We start from the raw sequence: 21,111 nt of genomic DNA, 5'->3' as shown, positions 1-21,111 counted from the left end.
TCCTGCATCTCTGCCCTTCTGAAATGTGTCTTGTGTTTTTTGTTGCGATGCATCAGATTATGACAGGCCACGAGGAATGTGTGCAAATGCTGCTGGAGCAAGAAGTGTCGATTCTGTGTAAAGACTCCAGAGGAAGGACCCCGCTGCACTACGCGGCTGCTCGCGGCCACGCCACGTGGCTGAGCGAGCTGCTCCAGATGGCACTGTCCGAGGAGGACTGTTCTTTCAAAGACAACCAAGGCTACACGCCGCTGCACTGGGCTTGTTACAATGGTGAGTGCATTGCCCTTTGACTGATTCCAGTAGATTCCTTACCCGGCACGGCTGTGGTCTCAGCAGAGGTGAGAATGTACTGTAACGTCCTAAACCATGGTTTCCGATCTTTCTGAACCTGTGATACCTTTTTTCTTTTTTGAGCTTTTCCCTTCATGACCACCATGATGCCCTATTTTTGTTAATCACAATATGTAACTCCCACTCAGAACCTCCGTGAGCTGAAGTAACTAATTTTAATCAGGGTTTCTAGTTTACCCAGGTAAACGAGAGCACCTACAAGGAATTAAAATAATACAGCTAAAAACAAACAAAAAAATTGATGTAATAATCTGTTACAGTTGCCTACTAGTATACACATGATTTTTCTTTTCAGCATTTCTTTTTATGTCCTATATCCCCTGTTTATTTAATTGCACTTGTTGTTTGGGAGATTTTAAATTTCTCGTTTCATATATTTGAGTAAAAAAGGAAAATGCATACTAATTGGAACATATCGGAAATACTGAGGTACCTAAAGTTGTCTCCATTTCCAAATTTACCTTCTGATGTAATTCTGTAGGTATCTTTTGTAATTTTCCTTTGAGAATAATAAATAAATACAAATTGTATATGCATCTGTTTTTGAAAACTAGATTCATGTCACAAATATTAGATAACTTTCTTTTTTGTTACTGTTTACGTAAGTTTCTACTGGAGATATTCTCACAGATCGGTATGTATCAGTATATGTGGGTCTTTTTCATGGTTGTCTATTTTATAGTGTGCAGCGGGATATGTAGACACACATGTGAGTGTGTATACCAGAATTTATTGTTTATTCATACCAGATCCTTGTTGATGAGCATTCAGATTGTTTTCAGGTTTTTTCTGATTACAAACAATGCTTCAGTATGTGTGTTCGTATTATGGTACCGGAAATTCTGTCAGTTAAGTTTCCAAAAGTGAAATTATTGGTAAGAGAGCATGTATATTTTTTAATTTTAGTGAATTATACCATATTGCTTTTCAAAAAGAGTATCAAAGTGCATTACTCCATCAGACATGTATATAAAACTTACTACTTTCTTAAGCCTTTGCCAGCTCAAGACAATATCATCTTTTTTAAAATTTTTGTCAATTTGAAGGATAAGAAACAGGCACCTCATTATTTCAAATTGCATTTTTCTGATAGTGTATTTATTTATGTATTTGAATTTCCTTTTCCTCTTCTGGACATGCCTTTTTCATCTGTTGCCCATTTTTTTCCTATTGAGTTCATCATTTCTCATATGTTTGTAGAAGTACCTTGTCTTAGAAATAGGAACCCCCCACTTGTTATGTATGCTGCAAATGTTTTCTCTCTGTCTATCATTTGTCTTTGTTCCTTGTTTATGAAACCCTTTTCCATGCAGAGATTTTGAACTTTTATTAGTTGAATCTGTCAAATTTTTTCTTTTGTTGCACAAAGGTTTCCAATCTTGTTTAAGAAACCCCCCCCCAAATTTTATGTGGATAATTTCCCAAATACTTCTTACTTGGTTTCTATAATTTTATTTTTCCATTTTCAATTCTTCTATTAAAATTTTCACTCAGAAACTCTGATTATTAGGACCAAAAAGGTTTTTGGGGTGCTCTCATATATTGACGTCAGACCTCTCATTATGCTTTCATTATAGTCCTCCTTTTTTCAGTGAGAGCAAGTTTTCTCCTGTTCAGCTGTTGGCAGATTATGATTTTTTTCCCACTTACTAATGGATGAGAGCTCCCTAACCACCATCTGAGTCAAGCTGTGAGAGCTCTCTAGCACTAGAAAACCTACCGGAAGGGGAAGACACATTAAGAGTGCTGATTACAGACCACATCCTCTCCCCCAGAGCCGGGTGGGGTGGGGAGAGCAGGTCTCTCTATTCTTAGGCCACTTCAGGTTACAGGGAAGGAGGATCTGTCCTTTCCCAAGCAATCTCCTTCCCAGTACAGTCTTTTAGATCTAGTGTTCAAGCTCCCATCTTCCCAGATCCCTTCCACTGAGCACTTTGAATATCGACATTTGTGCAAGTGTCCCCAGTCCACCCTACATAGACCTTAGGTTAGGATTCATAATGGTCTCCAAGGAATGGTAGGTTTAGATGCTGCCCTAAGAGAGGTCCTTTGTGGGGGATTCATACTCCTAGAGGGGTTGAAGTGTTTGGGACTATTTGAGTGAGGGTTGGATGTAGTTGGAAAGCTAAACAGTGTAACTTGAATCAAGTTAGAGGATTTTATATTCATTACTTCATATGCCTCTCCATCCTCCTAAAAGCAGTTTCAGCTTTCTTCTCTACAGGTTCAAGAAAGGTGTGACTTGTATTTTAACACTTAAAATTATCCAATCTACATAATTCTGGGATAGATCATAAGTGAACTCTAATTTAGCGCTAAATTCAGCCAAGAAGAGGTTCAGGACAATAATCAGTATTCCAAAGCCAAACAGCATCGCCTTCTTGCTCCTCTTGCTCAAGGCACATTGTCTCACAAACCACAGTTAGGTCTTTTATCAACCAAAAACTCCATCATCCTGTGACATGAGAAACTGAGACTTACAGATCCAAGTGGGTTGCCTAAGTCATGTAACAAGTAAGCGGACAAAACTGGGGCCTTACTCAACTCAAAATCAGTTGATTTAGAAGCTATTGTCATTTTGTTGAAAATAATCCCTCACATTCATTACTCTACTTATTAAAAAAATACTTATTGGGTGCATTCTGTTTGCCAGGAATTGGTCTTGGTGCCATTTTAAACCCTTCCATCGTATTTTGTAGTCAAAGCCCTTTCACCAGCGTTGCCTCAAATGCCGTTTTCTATCAATCACATCTTCTTTCCTGAATTAGGTAGCAGAATTGTAAGTGAACCCATTCATGTGGGTGAAAGGAGAATTTCCTGTTGTAAACATGGGCAAACTGAGGCATACCTATGTCAGGCATCTCTCTCTTGAGAGCTGAGAATGACATCGAATCTATTCTACTTGCAAATGAGGTCCCTTCTTTATCTCTTTCTCTCTCTAGAACATATGGCCTTCCCTGTTTCATTATGTCTCCGAACACCTGTGAGCATAGTTAATGACATTGTGGCATTTTCTTTATTCCGTGGAGAATGACTATTCAGCCAATTCAGGGAAATTCGTAAGCCAGAATTCAGTACTTAACAACAGCAACAAAAATAGACTGTGTTGAACAAAATTTCTTTCTTGGAAGCTCTCTAAATTCTGTTGATTCCTTGCAGGTAATGAAAACTGTATAGAGGTACTTCTGGAGCAAAAATGTTTTCGCAAATTTATCGGTAATCCCTTCACTCCACTGCACTGTGCAATGTAAGTAGAAATGATGGGACTCGATGGTGTTGGTTTAATCCTTTTAACTATATACAGAGAGGTTGCTTCTCTGGGAAGGGACAGGCTTTTAGGCTATAGGTAAGACCAATATATTCCACTTTGCTGCTAAAGGCAAATGGGTCTGATAGCAAAGTGTGGTCCTGAGCGTTAATGATTTTCCAGGAGCTCTTTGTGGAGTGCCCAGGTTCCCAGGCGGGTCACATGTCACCTGAGAGAAACTACATGAAGGGTTCTAGGTGACTAAGAGGCACATTGCGCCCCAGGTGGGGAGCTCTCCAGAGGTGACACACATTTGTGTACCAAATTCTAAACACAAGTTGGGGTTAACAGCAATATACCTATGGATGATTAGAAGACATTTTATGCCAGGAAGACTTTTTGTATATTGTAATTCTCCATTCTTCCTACGTTATAAGTTCTTTTTTGATAAATGCACTTTTTGCTGCCATCTCATGGTATGAACCATCGTTTAGTGTGTACAGTGACTTCAGGGCAGACTTCCGTGGTAGGCCTGGGGGAACGTGGTTTCCTGGGGCCTGCTTCGTCTTTGCATGGTCTGCGGGCTTCACATGCCGCTGATCATTTGATTGAAAGATACTGCAGGCATAAAGCGGATGAATCAAGAAAGTAAGGAATAAAGGGTAGGGGTGATTTTAAACCCAAAGGAACCATGTCTTTGTCACTTTGGTACCCCCCAAAAATCTAACATGATCCCTTGCATAAGTGGTGTGTGGTAAACTCCTTCCTGGATGTAGGGGTTCTGAAGAAATGCTGGGGTTCCAGTATGTGTGCCGTTAGAACTATTCAGATGATTAAAGAAGACATTTCAAGTGATACAAACTTTATTTTACACTTCATGAAGCAGACAGTTTCCACTTGCAAGAGATCAGAGAACTGCAGAGTGAGGCAGAAAACCGGAAGTTTCCACAAAATAACAGGAAACAGGGAAGAGAAGGAGTAGAAATACCTGATTACTAGGGTTACATATCTGGCCTTATTTGAGGTCTTGGAGGAATGGGGCCATCACCCATATCACTTGGTAATTATTCATGAGTTAACTAGATGGTCTGACCTCTGGAAAGATGGAACATTTACAAGAACATGAAACCTGAAAGGTAAGGGGTTTTTTGCTGATGTTGTTTCCCAGGATCAGTGGTGCCCAGCCTACTGAGTAGGTTCATGTGGGATCAGTTGGCAGTTCTTCCTCCCCACTTTGATCAACCTCTGGTCAACCAAGAGGTTTGGGCAAAGGTGATGTTGCAAGTTATTCTCAGCTACCGTTGTCTCTTTGGGTCCCAGTCTCTAGTTCATGGGAGACGATGTCGGGTTTTCATTCTAGTTGGAGGGAAACCATATGTTACCTGGCTTATGGCTGCATCCACTCATCCAGAACCCTTGAGAGAACAGACCAGGAAGATAATTATTAATAGTAAAAGTATTCCTAATGTTTGCAGGGCATGCCTGACCCAGGGTTCCCATGAACCAAACCAACTAGAATTGCAGAAGTTAAAAATAATCCCAGAGAGAGGACACTTCTTGAAGCCGGTTGTCCTGTTGATCAACTTATGCATTTATTTACTTGTCAAAAATATCAAAAGATTTTAAAATACTTAGTCAAATAGGATCATAGGTCACTGTGCAACAGTCTTAGTTAACCATTCCACTGAAGTGATACAGCTACGGACGTTAAAGATAAATAGAGAAAGTTAGGTAGTGGCTCAAAAACAAACCAAAAACCTCCATACCTCTTCTAGTGTTAAGAAGACTGGGATTTCTTTTTTTTTTTTTTTTTTTAAGATTTCATTTATTTATTTGACAGACAGAGATCACAGGTAGGCAGAGAGGCAGGCAGAGATAGAGAGAGAGGGAAGCAGGCTCCCCGCTGAGCAGAGAGCCCGATGCGGGACTCGATCCCATGACTCTGAGATCATGACCTGAGCCGAAGGCAGAGACTTTAACCCACTGAGCCACCCAGGCACCCCAAGAAGACTGGGTTTTCTTAAGTAATTAAGGATAAATTAAAATTTATAAATAAAATATAAATAAATATATAAATATTTTTATTTATAATATAAAAATAAATATAAACTATAAATAAAAAATAAAAATAATTTATAAAAATAAATTAACGATTGATCAAGATAGCCTAAAGCACAGTGAATTATTTTGGTAAGACACAGAATCTCTGCTTTTCAGGAGGGTTACTTAAGAGGTTAATAAAAGGGGCACCTGGGTGGCTCAGTGGGTTAAAGCCTCTGCCTTTGGCTCAGGTCATGATCCCGGGGTCCTGGGATTGAGTCCCGCATGGGGCTCTCTGCTCAGTGGGGAGCCTGATTCCTCCTCTCTCTCTCTTCCTCGCTGCCTACTTGTGATCTCAATCTGTCACATAAATAAATTTTTAAAATATTTTTTTAAAAAGAGGTTAAAAAAACAACAAAAAAACTTTACTTACATTTTCTTATTAAGAGCAGATCAATAATCTAGGGGAAAAAAACCCTTTGTTCCTTTAACAGAGAGAAAACCAAATTCTAATTTTGCGCTAGTGTACTTTTGATATTAAAACTCATTTTTTTAAACTTAAGTAAATCCATTCCAATCTTAGCCAGCTTGACCACAGAGAATTCCTTTTCCAAGATTTCTTTTCCACAGAGTTTTACATCCATTCCATAGAGCTTTTATATCCATTCAGATTTTGTCCTAAGTTTTCCCTCTCTTTCTCATTCCAGAAAAAAAACAACAAATAGTCATTTTACTTTAAGACAAAATTACTTTCTCTTTTTTCTTACCAAAATAAATAAATAAATAAATAAACAAAAACCATGTCTTTCATACCTTTCCTTATCCAAAAAAAAATACATTCTACTTTTATTATCTATTTTTCTTAAAATTATTTTCTTTTACCCTTATTATTTCTAAATAGTTTTAATTGATTAAAATTTTTAACCCCTAGAATCCTTAATGACTGGTGAAAACTAAGAGGTAAGCACTAGTGGATTGTCAGTCCCGTTAGCATGCTATGGATTGGCAAACTCATAAATAAACTTCCTAATTCCTATGAGTACCTTCCTCTTCATGATACATATTTCAGTGTGGTACAGAACAAGTTTACTAATGGAGCCAAATATCTGTAGTTCCTCTGTCAAAGGAAGCCAAAAGTGGATAAATCTATGTTCAGTGATAATGTTTCAGAGTTTTATATTAATTGGAAATGATCCAGGAGTCAATGAATATGCATCATTTAAAGTAGCTCAGTTTAACTGAGGTTTCCCATTACCAAAAACATTTTGGAAACTATTTTTAAGTATACATACCATAAAGCATAATTGTTGTCAAAAGTTTACTTATAAATTTTTACCTTACTTATATCTATTTAATTTACTTGTTCTTAATAATTATGTTTAGATCACTCATGAAAACTCTGAGATATTAAACAGCTAACCATCATTTTAAATTATCTTTCTGATCGACAAATTCTGTAACAGTGATAACATGAGCTTACTTGACCTTTAGTAAACCTAGGTAGAATAAAAGTTTTATTTCTGCATTATAAGTGCTAATAACTCTGAATACATGCCCGTTTTAATGGAACCAACTAACGTAAAACTAGTCCTTGTTTACCAAAGATTAACCCAGATCATTTGAACCTGAAAAACATTTAACTCAAACATAGAAACTCAGTTTCTATATTTCTGAAAATATATATGACTTATGTAAGTGCTCTTTTTATTATTATCTTATTTTATTTTTATTTATTGGGGGGCACAGGGAGAGGGAGAGAGAGAATCTTAAGTAAGCCCCATACCCAGTGGAGCCCCACACAGGGGCTCAGTCTCACAACCCTGAGATCATGACCTGAGCCGAAACCAAGAGTCAGCCGCTTAACTGACAGGCACCCCACGTGCTTAATGTTCTTTAAGCCAATTAAATAGAGCTCTTTACGACTTAATTTTGACAATACCATCTGGAGATAGAAAACAACGTAATGTACATACATAGACATACATACACGTATAGATGGACACGAACAGAAATCTTAATAACTTTTTTTCTTTTTTCCTTTCTTTATTCACATATAATATATTATTTGTTTCAGGGGTATAGGTCTGTGAATCATCAGTCTTACGTAACTTTTGTTTTTAAATTTTAGGCTTTAAGCAGGTATGATAATGCAAAACTTAACTAGTTTATTTAAAAAACAGAACAACAAAAACACAGATCCAGATTGTGTTTCTAGCAAATGGAATAGATTAAGGTTATCTGCTCAGATGGCTTAAACTTTCTACTAATATTGAGAAAACTTGAGATTTAAAAATTTTTTTTTAAATTCCAATATAGTTAATACATAGTGTTGGGTTTTTTGGGGTTTTTTTTAAGTTTTTATTTAAAGTAAATTCTGTGCCTAGTGTGGGGCTTGAACTCAAGACCCTGAGATCAAGAGTGGCATGCTCTACTGACTGAGCCAGCCAGGTGCCCTTAAGTTTTTATTCATATGCCAGTTAGTTAACATACAGTGTTATATTCATTTCATGTGTACAATATAGCGATTCAATAATTCCATACATCACTCAGTGCCCATCAAGACTTAAGATTTTTTATTTCCCCAGTTTCCAAATACCCTTTATTTTTTTCCTTCTTTTTTCTGATAGCAGTTATCTCCCTGAAATGTGCATTTCAAAGAGAGGGCCTGGATACGAGTTCCTGGGGAAGACCAGGTAGAGCTCAAAGGCACAGGGAAAGAAAGCAAGATCCTCCAAGAGGGATTTTCCGATACTTACAAGCTGTTTGAGATGAGTAAGAGAGGTTTGAGGATTGGAAAAAAGGATAATCAAGATTTTTCTGTTCTTTAAAAACTCAATTTGTAAGGCAAAGAGAGTTGATTTTAATTCCTCAAAGAAAGGGGGCCTGACCTGTTCATCCAACTACATTCTCTTTAATTTTCTTCTTTGTATCAAGGAGAAGATCTTCCTTCAACTGAGGTAGAAAACAAACGATTCCTTCGTTCTAGATTTAGTGCTGTTTGTCTTTGGAATGCCCCCCAGTCCCTACCCCTCACCCCATACATAGCCTCATTTTAGCTTACGGAGAAGGCCTAAAGAAAGTCACAATTAGACTCTGAATACCAGCTGCCTATTTGGCCAACTTCTGACCAACTGTAAAGCTACTTTAAAAAAAGAAGAAAAAAAAAAAGGCATTTCAGTGTCTTGCCCGGTTTCAGCCAGGATGAACAATAACTATTCCTGGCATTACTGAACAACCCATGAATGCAAGATCCCCTCAAAGATGGTGCAAAAGATACTACTTTCCCAAAATCCGGAGCTAGCTCCCCAAGAAAGTCAAAAGAAAGAAGGATTTAGGACAAACAAGGCCATAGCAGTCCCTGGAAGAGGAAAGGATCAGTAACCAATGGGTCTCTCAAAACCAAATAAACAAGAGTCTGAATTTGGAAAAGAAGGGACAACACGAAATTATACCTTCCCCCTTGACCAGCCGCCAGAGAGACCAGGAAAGCTGAATCTGGTGAGAATTCTCACCATTTGCCCAACCCTGCTGGTTTTCCCAGGTCCCATCTGCAGGCTCTGGAGTCAGTGGCGTTTAAAGTAGAGAGTATTGTCCTGGCATCTACCAGAATTTGGCAAGATTTTCCTATTAATTTTAATTTTACTTCCCCTTGATTGTTAGAATAACTGGTAGCAGTTGATTGGAGAATTGTTTGGTGTCTCGTCAACACCAGAAGGGGTCCTTGCAGGGGCCCTCCTTTGAGGGTATATGTGGGGGCATTTGAGCCGCTATCAGAGGATTTGCACAAAACCTTTAGGACACTCTTTCTTCCAGTGTCCTGATGGATTGCAAATGAGACACCAGTTTCTGAGTCGATGTTTTGATGATGGTGCAGTGCGGGAAGCCCGGGTGTGGTGTGGGGTTTCTGGCCTTGGAGCAATTGCAGCAATGAAGCCACTAACTTTGCAAAGACTTGTTCCTGACCCTGTCGCCCCTTTGCAGTGGAAATTCAGATCGAGAATTCATAGACTGTGAGCACTGAGGTAAAGAAGGATAAGAGGGCAGCAGCAGGAGTCATTTCAGTCTTACACTCTTTGTTTGAGGTACCTCTTGCGTCTTTAGTTTTTCATTAGCCTTGGCAGTGGATCTTTCAGAGAAGCTGTTTTGGAAGCTTCTGCATATCAGCTACAATACGTATCCCATTCTGCTTGTTGATTTGGGAACCCTTGCTTTGAAGGGTAGTTCTTAGATGAAAGATATTATCTAACGGGAATATTCCCCGTGCTGCTCATTGTAGTTCTGGGTCGTGTAAGTAAGATTTTGCCATTTTTGTAGATATCTATGGCAGCCACGGTTTGTGGACATAAAATAAGCAAGGGTTCTGGGAGGCAGAATGCTCTGTTCTCTGAAACTCGAGGATCTCGTTTTTTTAGCAAATCCTTGAGTCTCTTGGAGCCAAATTAATACCTGAAAGAGATGTGCCACCGGGTTTGGGATCTGAGTGGTGTTGGGATTCGGTGTACCTTGTTGCATGGAAGTTTTCTTGAGGTTGGCGAGTGACCCACTGTCAGTCTAACCTGTTCCATAACTGACTTATCCTGTGGTGGGAGTCTTAGATGTATGTGGTGAGCACTCTAACGGCTTTTAAGTGCTCAACCCACGCCCATCCATTTTGTGGCTTTGCCTTCTAAGGTTCTCAAGAACTATAGATCGGTTACTCTTCACAAGCTTTCTTTACCACGGTGGACACCCTAATGGCTTTTAAGAGTTCAGCTCTTCCCTACATAGACATTAATGTGCTATGGGTCAAAGCAGTCTGCAGTTTTGTCTTCATTTATTTCCACAAATCTCCCAGTGGCTTAGGCTGTGGGCTGACCTAAAGGTCCCTGGTAGTCTGCTACTGTTGTGGATTCCCGCTCTAGCTGTCCCAGAGCCTTTCCTGCATCACAGAATCTTTCTGGGAACTTTCCCTTAAAAAGTTTTGGATAAAATTTGTTTGGTTTAGAGACTTACACACAAGGAGGCAGACCTCAAATCCAAGAGTGACCCACCCTTAGCCCTTGGCCGCAAGAGGAACAGTGGACTCAGAGGGTTCGGCAGGTGCCTTGTCTCGGTGTCCGCTCCTGTAGGCTGTGAGGAGTCAACTTCAAATCCCACCTCGTCACTAAAATGGTTCAGATGGACTCTCGAGAGTGAGACTGCCTGCCTCAGGAAGTGTTAAGTGAAGCTTATCTGTAGGACCTAAATTGTCTCCTTGAATTATTTGAACAGAACAGAAAGCACAGGGATTTGCACCAGACATTTTTTAATGTGTCTGATTGTTAAATATACGGTGCACGGGACGATGGAGTAGGAGGGGACATATAATCTTTTTTAAATGTTAAATTTTTTAGTGTAAAATCTATTTTCATTTTAGAATAAACGATCATGAGAATTGTGCGTCGTTGCTACTCGGGGCCATAGATGCCGGCATTGTCGGCTGCAGAGATGACAAAGGCAGGTAAGTGACCCCAAGGCGCAGCCTCCTGTCCTGATCAGTCCTAGTCTCTGCTTCGTGGTTGCAAAGTAGCCGACACTTGTTATTTTTTAACTGAAAAAGTAACATAAAAGCATGGTTTTTATTTATCTTTTTTTAAAATTATTTTGTTTCCGTAATCTCTGTATCCAACATGGGGCTCACACTTACAACCCTGAGATCAAGAGTCACATGCTCTACCTCGTGAACCAGCCAGGCACCTCTAAAAGCATGGCTTTTAAAAATTAAATATAATAAAGAATATATAACTAGGAGAAATTACTCTTAGTCTTTTCTTCCATCTAGAAAACTACCTTAAACTATTCTTTTAAAATTTTTATATTCTCTCCAATATTTTCTGTACATAGCTACAACCATATATGAAAATATATGCCCATGTTCTTTTTATGCAAATAGGAGAATTCTGTTGCAGTGCTCTGCTTTTAGTGTATCTTGGAGAATTTTCATACCAGAATATATAGATTTATCATATTCTTTTTAAAGCTGGATATCACTTCATTGAATGGACATTTACTCAGCCTGCCTTCTATTGAAGAACATTTAATTGTTTCTAATATTTTACTGTTTCTAATATTTTACTATGAAACAGCCTAGTATTTTATGTGTCTGTTCACATGACCAAGTATGTCTAGGAGATGAAGTTTTAGATTTAATTTTTAATTTTGATAAATAATATAATTTGTGCTCTTAGAAAAATCAACTCTCCATATTAGATAATGGGGACTTTTTTATTATTTAAATACCCAATTATCTGCAAATTTAAGGCTCAATTTTTGAAAGTATCCTTTTTAAGTAATCTCTACACCCAGTGTGGGGCTCGAACTCACGACCCCAAGTTCAAGAGCCACGTACTCGACTGACTGAGCCAGCCAGGCACTCCAAATCTGAAAGTATCTTTATCAAAAATGAGAAGTCACTGGAACTCAACATCAAAGGGTCAGTAAAGATGCTGATTTTATTATCAGGGCTGCCACTGCCACCCTCCAAATCTAGGGGGCGCCATTCACATAGGTGACTGTTCAGTGTCCACCCAGAATGGACTTTAGAGAAGACCTAATTGTTATTTCTGTAAACTGAGAAGTTTTAAGTCCCTGGGATGACACTGTGCCCATGTTTCTCAGGCATATACAGAGAGAGTGTTACGTTTAAAGGAAGCTAGAATCCTATTTGTTTTCCATCATTAGGACACCCCTGCATGCGGCGGCATTTGCTGACCACGTGGAGTGCTTGCAGCTTCTTCTGAGACACAATGCTGAAGTGAACGCAGCGGACAATTCAGGGAAAACAGCACTGATGATGGCGGCCGAGAACGGGCAGGCGGGCGCTGTGGGTATGTGCTCGGCTGGCGGGCTTCGTGCTCATGCCCAACCCAACCGCAGTAACTTTGTAAAACCGAGAAATCAGTTAGTGTCTTGGTATATGCATGTAAAAAAGGCCAACGTTTTATTTAAGCCACTCGATTCTGCTTGCTAATTGTCTTCAGTCCCCTGTTATTTGATGATTGGTGGACCTTGTCTTTGAGCAATAAAAGATCTCAACATTGAGAGACCAAATACAGCAACAGAATTATTTTACCTGGAAATAACAAAGCTACAAAGATGATTACAATGAATGTCCGTAGACCTTGGATTTCCAACAGAACAGTAGGGCAATAAATTTTTCCTTTTTTTCTTTAAAAACATTAACTATGATGATGTGTCCATACTAATTTGAATGTGTTATTGTAATTAGCATGTCGCCAAAGTAACTCTCTTTTGGCTTTTTCTGTAGATATTTTGGTGAACAGTGCCCTGGCTGATCTGACTGTAAAGGATAAAGACTTGAACACACCCTTACATTTGGCTAGTAGCAAAGTATGTAAATGAATTTGAAACAGTGTTACTTCCTGTTGTAATCATACTCATACCGCTAAACCACTTAAATGCTATCTCAGAAGTGTGTATCATGGCTCTTAATTAAGATGTGCATTTTCTCAGGGTGTTGTCAACTGTCAGCAGAATGGGAGGGGAAGAAGCCACAGGGCAGACCCACAGAGGGGTTGACGAGGATAGGCTTTCCAGGGCATTGGCCACCTCCATTCTTATGCAGTCTGTCTCCTGATGCTGTCACTCCCTCTGTCTCTAGGGGGTGTAGTACCACATCAACTTGGGTTTAAACACAGGTTAGGACCTTAGTTATGTGGCTTCTTAAATACAACCAGGTCCACTTGTTTTCATTTTGTTCCCTTTGAAGATATTGTAATTTATAACACAGCCCCAAAAATACTCTCCTTGGAGGCAAATAAGTGCGTTCGTGTGCATTTCTACCCTTTGCCCTTTTTCCTGGTTCATAGTTCAATGCAAGGAATGTGTTCGAGGTTTTTTGTTTTTCTTTTTTTAACAGCATTGTGTTCACATGTAGCTCAAGATTCCTGCTTCTGTAAAAGATAAATGGTATATAAATATACACAATTTTACAAAAGCAAGATCATGTTTTAAAACCTTAAAACCTGCTTTTGTTCCTGAATTGTATCTTATGAATCTTTTTTTAAAGACTTATTTATTTTAGAGAGACAGAGAGAGTGGGGGGAAGGGCAAAGGGAGAGAATCTTGAAGCAGACCCCCTGCTGAAGCCCATGAGATCATGACCTGAGCCGAAATCAAGAGTTCGATGCTTAACCGAGAGTCCCCCACACACCCCATGAATATCTTTCTTTTAGATATCAAATTGTATCATGTTTTAGAAAATGTATGGTATTCTACCTTAAGAATGTGCCATCCTTTATTCCAGCCATCCTCAATAGTTAGACATTTGCTTGTTTTCAAACCTATGCTACTATAGGTGGTGCTAATTATAGAGAATTTTTTTTTAAGAATTCTTACTCGTTCCTTTAAGATAGATCCTAAATGTAAAACCGTTGAGCCTAAAGCTGTGAAGATTTTTCAGCCCAGATGTACTCTCATAAGATCACAACCATTTACCCTCCACCAGCAGCGCGTGAGAATGACAACTCCACGGACATTTCTGAAATCGCGTTTCTGGGGCTCCCTTATAAGGCATTATAGTGTGTGACTGTAGTTAACACCAGTGGTGGTGGTTGACTTCAACATGGTAATGGTGTTAAAGGCATCCTCTGTGGTACCGGATGCTTTGGCCGTTCCTTTCAGCCATTGTACTTTCTCACTTCTTGCTCCGGGAAGCCCGTGGAAACCCCAGAAAGGGCTCCATTTCATGAAGTTTATTTCAAAGTGTAGTGTTTTCAGGAAGAGAAGTTCAGTGCTCTTCAAACTTGATTATGCAAAATGAATCACCAGAGGCTCTTGTCAAAATGCAGGTCTAGAGTGGGGCCTGAGGTTCAACGTTTCTAACTCCCAGGTTGCTGGTCTGTGGGCCACACTTTGAGGATCAAGGGTTTAGGAAATGAGGGCATAGACCTGAAATCGTGGAAGGGTCTCTAGACTTTCCAGTTAATTTTTTTTTTTTTTTTTAATTATCAACCATCTCCTTTAAGATACAAGCAGGTATCTTGCCCCGATAGAGGAAGAAAAGAAGGAGCTTTCCTGAAAGTCCCTTCCCAGCATGAGGCAGTACATAGTGATAAGTGATACTGATAACAGACGTCATGGAAATTTCAAGGGTAGATGGGTCCCTGAAGTGGTCAGTGAAGGCTTGAGGAAGGAGATGGGACTTGACATATGTTTAAAATGTAGTGTCGATGGATTTAAAAGGCTGCTTCTAATTCTGCTCTCTGTTTGCCAGTTGGCTTTGCTGAGCTAGCTTCTGCCTCAGCTCTCTCAACATTACTGCTGCAGTTATCTTTGAAATATTAATATATATTTTTTTAAAGATTTCATTTTATTTATCTGATAGAGAGACAGAATGTGAGAGAGGGAACACAAGCAGGGGGAGTGGGAGAGGGAGAAGCAGGCTTCCCGCCCAGCAGGAAGCCCTATGTGGGCCTCGATCCCAGGACTCTGGGATCATGCCCTGAGTGGAAGGCAGCCGCTTAACCGACTGAGCCACCCAGGTGCCCCACAATGTTAATATTTTAGATCAGGTTTACATTATTCAAGTCCTAAGACCTTACCCAGAATCTTTGAGAGTCTAGGGTCCTTTAACCGTTTGCTTTTTAGAAGAAAAAGGAATTACTCAGAAAGTTGCCTTATAAAATGTTTTAGGCAAATGATGTTCATTTTAAATTTAAAGCACAATGAAGTAATTTTTCAGGAGCTTTTCTCTGTTTCTGTCCCGTGTTTCTTACCATTTTTTTTCTTCATTAGGGTCATGAAAAATGTGCCTTGTTAATACTTGACAAGATACAAGACGAGAGCCTTATTAATGCAAAAAATAATGCACTGCAGACGTAAGTGTGACTTCTGAAGTTTGCTTTGGACCCAGATTCATAGTCGTTGATTTGACAAATATTTAGAGAATGCTGTGTACCAGAGAATACAGTGGTGAAAAACACAGACATGGCTTCTCCTTCACGAAGTTTATAGTCACATACCTACAAATGCTGACCAAGCTAGACATTTTTTTTTTAAAGATTTTATTTATTTATTTGACAGAGATCATAAGTAGTCAGAGAGGCAGCCAGAGAGAGAGGAGGAAGCAGACTCCCCGCTGAGCAGAAAGCCACGATGCGGGGCTCGATCCCAGGACCCTGGGATCATGACCTGAGCCGACGGCAGAGGCTTTAACCCACTGAGCCACCCAGGCACACCAAGCTAGACATTTTTAGTTAGAATCTTTATTTTGTTATGCCTTCATGGAATTTTGTAATATAATATATTAGCATTATGTGTTCTTACTGGAAAATGACAGTTTTATAAATCATGTTCCCAGAATACATTTGAAGAGTTTCTAAGCAGTTTGTCTTTGTTATATTTTAATATAATTCAGTGTAATCCTCAGCATGAAAGACCTAAATCTGATTCATTTCCCATTTTAGGAAATTACCTATGCATTTAAGGGCAAAGGAATATTGGGATTTTTTTTCCCATTAAGTTTCTTGAGAAGTGTATAGCAGAAATGAATATACTGGGTTTGACATTATTCTTTAAGGTATTCTAAATTCAACAAAATATCATTTAGTACATTTAGTAATAACAGGGAGGTTTAAGATAAATATATATGGGTGATATTAATACCAGTCATCTTGATGGACCGTGTGAAACAGTGATTCAAATGCTGAGGTAGAAAGGAAGGGGTAAAGAACCTACTAGAAAGCAAGCTAGAGCTTACGTTCCTTTTCTGGCTTCCTGTTTACTGTCATTGAGGTCGTTTGAGATCCAGAATATTTGTCGTATCTGCAGAGAAATCTGGGCCAACATGGAAAAAGAGTTGGATGTTAACACCTGGAAAAGATCTGGTTGACAAATATTTTTATTTTAAAAAAGTAAAAATATGGGTGTATTTTCTTAAGTATTTATTTTATATTTATATATCAATATATTTTATATTTATATATTTTAATATTTTATATTTATTTTATATTTTTTGTATTTATATATAAATATATCTTATATTTATATATATTTATGTTTATTAAGTATTTTCTTAAGCATTTTCTTCCTTTTTGCAATGCAGCTCTCCACAATGACACATTCTCACACAAATTCATATCCCAGTTGACGTTGGCTGCTGTCTTCTTTCAGACCCCTCCACGTGGCTGCGCGAAACGGCTTGAAGGTGGTGGTAGAGGAGCTGTTGGCCAAAGGGGCCTGTGTACTCGCTGTGGATGAAAACGGTAAGTGGGAACGGTAAGCAGTTACCGCAGGTGCCTTCCCTGTGCTGTGAAGCCGGGGGAGGTGAGGATGATAGGTGCTCATTAAAAAGGCAGTAAGAATTCTCTCCCCCTTGGCAGTTTCTGTGTGTGAGACATCCAACAGGGATAGTCTGTCCTGTCTGTCTTCGTAAAACACGCGGCCCGCGCGCAGCCCACCGGCGCCTTCCATTCTGCATGCGACACCAGCGGCTCCTCTCTAACCCCTCAGCGTGGCGGCTCGGCCCTTTTGGACACACTGAAAACCTGGCAGACAGACGGGCATTCAGAATTCTAAGTGCGTGCGCTGGAGAGTTAGAGACCACACATGTCCTTAGTGCATGCTCAAGGGCTCCAAGAAAAACCTAGGTCTTTGTATTTCGGTTCATTCTGAGATCAAACTTTTTTTTTCTCTTTAAAGAACAGATCAAAACTCATATTCTCAGTAAGGATATTTGGGGAACATGAATACAATTTTTGAGTGACTTTCTAGGCTTGAAAGCTTCTCCTGATCTATGTAACATTCCTTTTCTAAATGAACTAACTCAACAGAAGCTCTCTACTCTGCTTCCTTGAAAAGTGAATGAATAACAGAATTATGTGAAACTACCATTTTGAGCACAATACCTATTAACCATGGGGAGCGAAAGACGAATTTCTGGATATTTATGAAGGACGTAATTTTTTCAATGTGTCATTAATTGTGGCATTTGATTAAAGTATTATCATTAACACAACTCAATTAACTGCTTATTACAGGGATTGGAACTAGCAGCCCATGCCTGTTTCTCAGAAGTAAGCATTAGCCATATGACATCATTAGCTAATTCCTACTAGTTTTGTTTTGCAGCCCCGTTTATCCTAGCATGTACCCCTCTCTGTCCCCAACCTGACTCATCTAGGAGGTGCAGAAAGTTCCCTATTGCCTCATCTCCTCGGTTGTCCCTCCTCCCTTGCCCTCGCCGTCTTATCACTATTATATATCTTAGGGTTGGCATGCAGAAGTACACAGTTTTTTCTTCAAAATGGCCCAGAGAGCTCAAAAGAAATCAGTAGTGTCTTTCTCCGTGGTAAGCCTGCTGCATCTGAGGCTTCCCCTGTCAACAGCAACCTTAGGCACGAGAGCCCTGGGTCAGTGGAACTGAGGCCTTTCTGGAGCTCACTTGCATCCCAGCGGCCTGGGAACAGTTTGAGGCAGTTTTGTCCAGCACGACACTCATAAATCCTTTACTCATCCGTGACTTCCGTGGGATGGAATGTTAAGATTCCTGTCTGTTCTTACTTGGTTTCATGCTGCAGAGAGGAACGATCTGTTGGGGGCTGGGGGAGGGGCAGAAACTCTCCAATGTTGATAGAAGTTGACAAAATGTGGAGTTTTATTGAGCCACTAGCTCTGCATAAATAAGGGAGCGGTAATAGGAAATCTGTGGGCAGAGGGCATAAGCTGACCCTTTCAGGTCAGTAGAATAAAGGTTGGATGAGGGCGGTAATTAAGTCACAGAATGTATCTACCTCCCCCTGCACGTGTTAAGTTGGTTTTCTCTTCCGGATGAGACCCATCAGGTCTAAATGGTGCAGAGTGACAGGACTCCACAGCCATTTTCCCACACCAGTCATTGCTGGGCGACTTTGGTTGGTTGGTGTTGCTATTTTTAAAAATTCTGTTAAATTTCTCTTAAATGATAGTAAGTTTTAAATCACAAACAGCCAGTGCTTTCCTGTCTGATCTGCTCCAATGATTCCATTTTCCTAGAACGAGTTCATGGGTACATACTTTATGTAAACACATGTAAAGCAAGAAAACTGCATTAGTCGCATTTGCAGACTTGGGATTTTCAATGTTTTCTAGTCCGACACACAATTACCTACTATGAAAGTCATTGTTCTCAGAATGAGAGTGCTCCGGCCCAAGCCTGAGGCGCATGGTGTGCCATGGTGTGCGTGTGCTCTCAAGTGGAAACACCTTTGTAGTTGTCCTGGTGCTGTCTTTTTTGTTTTTGTTTTTGTTTTTGTTTGGGGGGGGGGTGTCATTTGTTTGTGTGTGTGTGTAATTGGGTCCCACCCCTGCCCCCTTGTGTTTCTGTTCATTAGATGAAGACTAGAGTTCTGCCTAACTTCGGATAACATAGTGCTTGTTGTCATGTAAACGGAAAAACCAAGTCCCCCTCATAAAATGTCTCCCCCTCCCAGTTCCCTCTAGCCTGACCCCTAGCATGACTTGTGGGAAGTAACTCCTCTTTTTGCCTGGCATGATTTCTAACTCAACATACATCTCCGCGTGTGAGGTCGTATGAGATGTACTGTGGAATGCTCACGCCGCCTTTGGATTTCCTGGACTAACCACTGCCTTGTCTGCATTTACGCCCAGGTCATACCCCGGCCCTGGCTTGCGCTCCTAACAAAGACGTGGCTGACTGCCTGGCCCTCATTTTGGCTACCATGATGCCTTTTTCTCCTTCCAGTACAATGACGGCTGTCAACTTCGTTTGTTTTAAAAAAGACAATTTGAGCAGGACGACCCTCTCCAATCTGGGTAGCATGGTTAGCCTGTGCAGTAACAACGTAGGCTCAGAGGATGGGTACAATGAAAATGACTCTGATTCCGAAACGTTTTGACTTTGGACTGTAGAAGCTTTTCCTTGATCACCTATATTGGAAGAAGGGAAAGAAACATGAATTCCAGGCTTATGTTGTGCTCGAGTATTATTATGGGCCTGGGCTTCCAGAAGCCAGTAGAAAAGGAATTAATCAAAACCAGGGAGGGCAGCTAGGCTGTAGGGCAAGGCACTCACAGAAATGGGCCCTGATTTTTATTTGTGTTTTCATGTTTTCCTTAGATCTAAGCTACTTCTGTGCAAGTCTACCTCTCATTTTAAGTAAGACATTTTAAGTAAAAAATGCATTTGATTCTTTTTCTTTTGGCATAATGCAATTGAGGGGGAATGGTTCTCTAGAAAGAATTTTTTTTTCATTTACTCACTCAGCAGGGAGTTCTCAGAAGCATATCAATGTGACATTTGTGTCCCCTGAGGGGAGGGAAAGAGAAGGTAGGAATTGCCTCAAACCTCTTCTCACTTTGATGTTTACTTCCTCACTAGAAGCCAAAGCTAGAGGTGTTCATCTTCAGAAATGATGCCTGTAATAATCTTTTTAAGGGAGTCCAATTATGCATATCCTCTCTATAGCAAGAACTTCTTTCCAAGGATTTTTATTAAAGTTGCCAGATGAATGGAAAAATTCACCAAAAATTTAAGTTGCTTTTTTCTTTTAACACAAATACAGCCCCCAGGACTCCCTGTAACGAGCCTGGGACTAATTTTCCACTGCCTGATTGAACCCAAATCTGTCTAATAACATTTCAGGTGAAAAATTGTATTGCACCAGAACTTTGAGACATACGCAGATTTAATATGTGGCTACCTTTTATTTATTTTTTTGTTAGTTCATCCTTTAAATCAGAATGCTAGCTTTTTAAAAAGGTCAGAACCATCAGCATTGCTTATCAGTCGTAAAGTATTAAATGAGCTTCTCAGTCAAGGTCATACCAAGTGAGTGGAAGGGTGACGACAAAGGGAAACAAGGTACAAAACAGAAGGTAGAAATGGGTGATGTGGAAATTAAAGCCACTTGATAGTTGCTTGATGATCGAATCAACATAGTGAATACTGTGTCTGCTCCCTCTGCCAAAGCTTCTAGGTCAAATGGACCCCGTTCTGCACCTGGAATAGCTGTACAAAAAGAAGAATGAGACTCTTTAAGCATTATGCACATACACATGCACACATATGTATATGCATATGTATATATATATATATATATATATATATATATACATGTCTGTAGTTCATCAACCAGCTGTACATGAGGACCAAATTGCTTCAGTCTAAAACAGAAGAATTTAAATTGCTTTCCTTCAAAATGCAAGTGAGAACTGAAGTAGCTTTTCTATGGAGTTAAAATGTAATCTTTTTGTGTAACAGTCTTTGTTGTGTTTTATATTTCTTACGACACAGATTTCTGGTTGGTGGCTTAACATTTGTAACTGGTGACCTGTTGACCAAGGTTTATTTTTTTGCCAAACTAGAGAAAAATGTTCATATACTTTTGATGTAAATGTGTTTATATTTATTTGAAATGAAACAAAGGCCGAGGAAACATCCACTGGTTGTTCTCTGCTTTAATCGCTGCGTGTCTTACTTGGAATAACACAAA

General features: G+C 39.6%; 1 protein-coding gene across 1 annotated transcript in view; it reads left to right on the top strand.

Moving 5' to 3' along the window:
- Positions 1–20,682, top strand: part of LOC111143071 (ankyrin repeat domain 44) — a 353,405-nt gene extending 332,723 nt beyond the window's left edge. Inside the window, exons 21-28 of the mRNA XM_022496527.1 lie at positions 57–273; positions 3,514–3,601; positions 11,037–11,120; positions 12,341–12,486; positions 12,927–13,009; positions 15,416–15,498; positions 16,793–16,884; positions 20,589–20,682. Of these exons, the coding sequence (XP_022352235.1) occupies positions 57–273; positions 3,514–3,601; positions 11,037–11,120; positions 12,341–12,486; positions 12,927–13,009; positions 15,416–15,498; positions 16,793–16,884; positions 20,589–20,647 (852 nt within the window). The 3' untranslated portion in view covers positions 20,648–20,682. The remainder of the gene's footprint in view (positions 1–56; positions 274–3,513; positions 3,602–11,036; positions 11,121–12,340; positions 12,487–12,926; positions 13,010–15,415; positions 15,499–16,792; positions 16,885–20,588) is intronic.
- Positions 20,683–21,111: the final 429 nt, after the last annotated feature.

This window comes from Enhydra lutris, unplaced genomic scaffold (genome assembly GCF_002288905.1).
Source record: "Enhydra lutris kenyoni isolate GAN:26980312 unplaced genomic scaffold, ASM228890v2 scaffoldscaffold1, whole genome shotgun sequence".
Lineage (NCBI taxonomy): Eukaryota > Metazoa > Chordata > Mammalia > Carnivora > Mustelidae > Enhydra > Enhydra lutris.
This window is presented reverse-complemented; position numbering and strand designations above follow the sequence as displayed.